Source organism: Hypanus sabinus, chromosome 7, assembly GCF_030144855.1.
Source record: "Hypanus sabinus isolate sHypSab1 chromosome 7, sHypSab1.hap1, whole genome shotgun sequence".
In the NCBI taxonomy this organism is placed as follows: domain Eukaryota; kingdom Metazoa; phylum Chordata; class Chondrichthyes; order Myliobatiformes; family Dasyatidae; genus Hypanus; species Hypanus sabinus.
The window spans coordinates 40,559,604-40,565,603 of NC_082712.1; the positions used below are offsets into that span (position 1 = coordinate 40,559,604).

General features: G+C 40.0%; 1 protein-coding gene across 2 annotated transcripts in view; it reads left to right on the top strand.

Annotated features, from left to right (window-relative positions):
- Positions 1–5,698, top strand: part of LOC132396729 (low-density lipoprotein receptor class A domain-containing protein 1-like) — a 25,319-nt gene extending 19,621 nt beyond the window's left edge. For both annotated transcript variants that reach the window (XM_059974575.1, XM_059974576.1), the window contains exons 5-6: positions 1,497–1,619; positions 5,418–5,698. In XM_059974575.1, the coding sequence (XP_059830558.1) occupies positions 1,497–1,619; positions 5,418–5,557 (263 nt within the window). In that variant the 3' untranslated portion in view covers positions 5,558–5,698. The remainder of the gene's footprint in view (positions 1–1,496; positions 1,620–5,417) is intronic.
- Positions 5,699–6,000: the final 302 nt, after the last annotated feature.

The following is a 6,000-nucleotide window of genomic DNA, read 5'->3' on the forward strand; positions in this document are numbered from 1 at the left end:
CTTCTCTTCCAACCTTTACATTTCCTTATCTGTTTTAATTGTCCAACACTCCGACAAACTTCTACAGGTGCACTTTTGAACATGCCCTGACTGGTTGTGTCCTGGTCAGGTATGACAATTCAAAAGCAGAGGGATGTAAGAAGCTGCAAGACTGTCTCCACCACCAGCAGCATCTACAAGAAGTGCTGCCTCAAGAAGATAACACCTATCTTCAAAGGTCCCCACCTTTGCATCTTTTTTACAGCTACCATTGGGCAGGAGGTACTGAAGTTCACAGTACCATTGCACGATGTCCAGGAACAGGTACTTCCCTTCAATGATTTGGTTCTTGAAAGAAACAGAAAAACTATAATAATTACACTTGAACAGCATCGTGACCACTTTGCACTAAATTAGCCTTTGATATTTTTGTTCTAATTATGCCTTATAAAAATTTTGCATAATATGTTCTATTTATGATTTTGTTCTGAATGGTGGTTTTACTCTGTGCCTGTTCTCACAAGTAAATTGCAACTGTACTTGTGAACACTACAATAAACACAACTGTGATCTTGACTTTTGTCTGATATTCTTGCAATCTGCCTCTCCCAATACATCTGAACACTTTATTCCTTCCTGCACTTCTCTTGCCCTGGATGTCTCTGATTCTCAGTTTGTCTGTCCTCTCTTTTTCCCCGCATGAGTGCCACCTTACTATAGTAAATCCATAAACAGTTCATCAAAGAGAAGTCCTAACTTTAAGCACCAATTCAAATGAGTAAATATATCATAATTAATTGAGCCGAACTGTGACAGTGGCATGAGTTCACATGTTAAAGTTGCACAGTCATTAATAAAACACACTTCGGATTCAGGATGCTCACTGCAATGCCTTCCAACAACTACAATTTATCGATTAGTTACTGAGCACTCACAGCTTTTTTTTCATCCGAATGAAGCTAATGTGAAAAGGCAGTATCTGGACATTGTGAGGGGATGGATATTCTAATAGATGGAATTAATTTGTGTCTTTTTAATGTCGGTACATCAAAAAAATTTATCCAAGGCATCTTTTAATGAAGTGGTATTGCCTACTGGTTATGATGTTGCACAGGTGATACAAAGAGAATGGGAAGTTTTGAAAATAGTTGAAGAAAAAAATGAGTTGCAGCCTAGCACACAATGTTCTTCAGAAGAAGCAGATTGACAGACTTAATTAACTTAATGTGACCACAATTCTAGACTATCTGATCAACACCTGGAGCATCATAACTGGGGACAATTAATAAATATTGTTGGTGTTATTTACATCATATGAACCTATAATTCTGCAAACATATTTCAGATAAAGATTACTTAAAATATGCATAGCAATGTAAATAACTCTCTACGCAAATTTTGCAGTAAACTGGCTGAAAACGAAAATCTCCATAGAAATTCTACATGCAATTTTATAATTTTACACAAAAATAAAGAGGTCAAGATTTACAGAGTTTTCCATGAACTTATCTCTGCAGGAGACCTGCCAAAAAGCCTCCCTAAGTATTTAGTTTTTACATGTGGCAACCAGAAGTCCTGGATCTATTCAGATCAGAAGTGTGATGGAAAAAATCATTGTGGAGACTGCTCAGATGAATCAGGTAAAACATTATTCATAACGTTCTAGCACCATATAGTTTTACTGCAGGTATATTATAATTATATAGAGACAAATCCCTGCTTATCACATAAAGGGAACAAAAATAAAACCCAAAACAATACATTTCTAACAAAATAAAAAATATTGTGGATGTTGTAAAACTGGAATAAAACAGAATATGTAAGAATATTGTTGAACTGAAGCCTTACATTTTTGTTTCATGCAGAGCAGCAGTTTCCATTTGTATTTCAGATTTCCGGCACCCAGACTGGTTAAAAAGACTTATTTGGAAAGATTTCAATGTACTCTCAATGTGCTTAGAAGTTCTTTGTCCCATAACATAACGTAGAGAGTGTCTGGACCCAGGCATCATCTCCACAGAGGGTCACTCGCTGAACTGCATTTCTGTTTTGCTGTGGTCTGGCTGGAGCCCAATAGATGAAGATAAATTTTGACAGTGGTTGCCAAGTTGCAATGGCCCTAAACTATTATCTTCTACCTTCCCAGAGTTCAAAATGTGATTTGACAATAAGACCATAAGATATAAGAGCAGAATTAGGCCATTTGGCCCATTGTGCCAGTTCTGGCATTTAATCATCACTGATCCAATTTTCCTCCCAGTCCCAATCTCCTGCCTTCTCCCCCCATATCCCTTCATGCCCTAACCAGTCAAGGATCTATCAACCTCTGCCTTAAATTTATGTAAAGACCTGGCCTCCACAGCAGCCTGTGGCAAAGAATTCCACAGATTCACCACTCTGTGGCTAAAGAAATTCCCCTCATCTCCATTCTAAAGGGACACCCCTCTATTCTGAGGCTGTTTCCTCTGGCCTTAGATTCTCCCAACATGGGAAATGTCCTCTCCATATACACTTGATCAAGGCCTTTCACCATCCAATGGGTTTCAATTATGTCACCCCTCATTCTTCTATTTGACACGTAATTCCCATCTGGTACCTGTGCATTCATATGTGCAGGTTCTTTTCTTTTGAAACTCAATATCATTTCCCACACACATTTGTTTTTTGAGATACAGCACAGTCCAGGCTCTGCCAGCCCAATGTGCCCAATTACAACCAATTAACCTACCAGCCCATTGGTCTTTGGAAAGTGAAGAGGAAACCTATGCAGTTAGAAAGAAATACAATCTCCTTGCAGACTGGTGGAAATGAACCCAGGTCTCTGGTGCTGTAATAGTACGACACTAATCACTATGTTACTGCATCTCCACCACATCTGCTCGCAGGATGAGACTTCTCATGCCAGAACTAATGAGATGCTCACCTTCTTCAAAGAAAGGGGCTTTCCTTCCACTACAATCAACATTGCCCTCAACCCCATGTCTTCCATTTCATGCATGTCTGCCTTCACCCCACTAGGGATAGGGTTCCTCTTGTCCTCACCTACCACCCCGGTAGCCTCCGTGTTCAACACGTAATTCTTGGTAACTTCCACCATATCCAATGAGATCCCACCGTCAAGCATATCTTTCCCTCCCCACCACCCCCAATTTTCTGCTTTCAGCAGGAATCGTTCCCTACGAGACTCCCTTGTGCATTCATCCCTCCCCACTGATCTCCCTCCTGGTACTTCATCTTGTAAGTGGAACAAGTGCCATACCTATCTCTATATTTCCTTTCTCAGGGGCCCAGACAGCCCTTCCAGGTGAGGTGACACTTCACCTGTGAGTCTGTTGGGTTCATCTACTGTATCCAGTGCTCCCAGTGTGGCCTCCTGTATATCAATGAGCATAACGTAGAATGGGGGGGGGGGGAGGGGACTTCACTAAACATTTACACTCCACCAGGAAAAGTGGGCTCTCCTGGTGGCCACGCATTTCAATTCTAGTTCCCATTCCCATTCTGACGTGTCAGTCCATGGCCTCATCTACTGCTGCAATGAGGCCACACTCAGTTTGGAGGAGCAACACCTTATATTCCATCTGGGTAGCCTCCAACCTGATGGCATGAACATTTCTCAAACTTCTGGTAATTGCCCCCCTTCCCTCCACCATTTCCCCATTCCCGTTCTCCCCTCTCACTTTATCTCCTTATCTACTTCTCATCTCTGCTGCTCCTCTCCCTTCCCTTTCTTCCATGGTCTTTTATCCTTTCCTATCCGATTCCCTTCTCCAACCCTTTCTCTCTTTCACCAATCAACTTTCCAGCTCTTTACTTCACATCCCTCCCCTTCTCCTGTTTTCACCTATCACTTACCACCTTGTACTTCTTCCTCCCCTCCACCCAACTTCTTGCTCAAACTTTACATCTTTTTTTCCCGTCCTGATGAAGGATCTCAGTCCGAAGCATCGACTGGTTATCCTTTTCCATAGATGGGCACAGCCTGCTGAGTTCCTCCAGCATTTGGCATGTGTTGGTTGGACTTCCAGCATCTGCGGATGTTCTTGTCTTTTTAATATACTACTGTCTTGCCGTCAATGTGCTAAGAGATCACAGATCATAAATCTGGCCATTTCCCGCAGTTCAAAAGGTATTTAAGTGAGTAACTTAAAAACACAAAATACTGGAGATATTCAACAGATGAGCGAGAAAGATAGTTAGCATTTCAGGTAAATGATATACTATGACTTGAAATCTTTCTTTTCTCTCCAAGTACGCTATCTGATCTGCTAGATATTTGCTGCATCTCCTGTGTTTGTTACTTCAGATTGTCATCTACACCATTTTTTTCGAATCTATAGATGCTTCCTTGATCTTAGTGCTCTTTAGTGAGCATTAGTAAAGTTATGCACACAATTACATTGTGTTAGGAGTTATATTTTCTGTATTGAACATCAGTCCAGATGCAATATTAAATGGTATAACTGAATATGCCAAAATATTGGTCTAAATTCTTTAATAACTAAAATGATAAAATCCCTCCTAAGCCAAAAACTTAATTATTAACTCCCAGGTCTATAATAGTAATGGAAGCTGCTCTAGACACTGCAAGTTCCCAGCTATAATGTCCATACAATACCCCTCAGTTAGCAGTTCCCATCTGGAAGAACTTTATCTGAACTTGGCTTCAGTAAGTTTCTGGGTATCTGTACAGCCTCCAAATTAATAATTGAGCAGAAATGACAATACCACTATTTCAAGATGAACAATCCTGCCCACGCAGTGTGAATCACAAGACAAAGAAGCAGAAGTAGGCCATTTGGCCCATCAAGTCTGCTCCACAACTCCGCCATGAGCTAAACTATTCTCCCGTCTAGTTCCAATTTCCGGTTTTTTTCCCATATCCCTTGATACCCTGACTAATTAGATACCTGTCAATCTCCTCCTTAAAAGCCCTCAATGATTGGGCCTCCACAGCTGTATGTGGCAATGAATTCCATAAATCCACGATCCTCTGGCTAAAAAAATTTCTCCTCATCTCTGTTTTAAATGGGTACCCTCTAATTCTAAGACTGTGACCTCTTGTCCTGGACTCACCCACCAAGGGAAACAGTCCACATCTACTCTGTCCAACCCTTTCAACATTCGAAATGTTTCTATGAGATCCCCTCTCATTCTTCTGTACTCTAATGAATACAATCCAAGAGCCGACAAACGCTCCTCACATGTTAGCCCCTGCATTCCAGGAATCATCCTTGTGAATCTTCTCGGAACTCTCTCCAACTTAATGTTGGTATTTAAGAATCCCAGAGTGAATAATCATTAAAGCTAGGAAGCAAGAAAAGGAAGGTCTAATGTAAATTACTTTCATTCACGCCAGCAAAAGTGTTACACTAAAACATAAGCTGATGTACAATACTTTGATCAATGATTCCAACAATCATTTTGCTTTGAAACAGAGCTGCACTGCCCTGCCTGTTCTGGATGGAAATGTTCTACCATATTCTTCAGTGACTGTGACTGCATACCGAAGAGTCGCTGCAATGACTACATTCAAGACTGCAGTGATTGGAGCGATGAATATAACTGTAATAGATGACTTCTGAATGAACTGCTCTCTTTATATTGGCATTTATTTCTATAATAGATTTTGTATACACATATTTTAATGAACTTTGTGCTCTTTTTGGTTAAATGACACATGAGAATTAACTAATTTCTAAGACTAAAACTAGTGCAACTCCACTTAATAAACAATTTTGTCATTAGATCTGAGTTTGTGAGCCAGTGTTCTACATTATTTATGTTGCATAACATGGGATATTTATCACACATTTTCCACTGTAACTGCAATCATAACATTTCCTAGATATCACACCATAGTAGTATCTTCATATGAATTTAAGTGGTTCCAGAATTTCTTCCACTTTTTTCAATTTATTAATATGCAAGTTCAAGGATGATGTTGGTAAACATTAATTTTTGAAATACTTCAGTCCGGTTAGTTAAGCCAATTTCTTAAGAAAGCACTTTAAAAAGTAT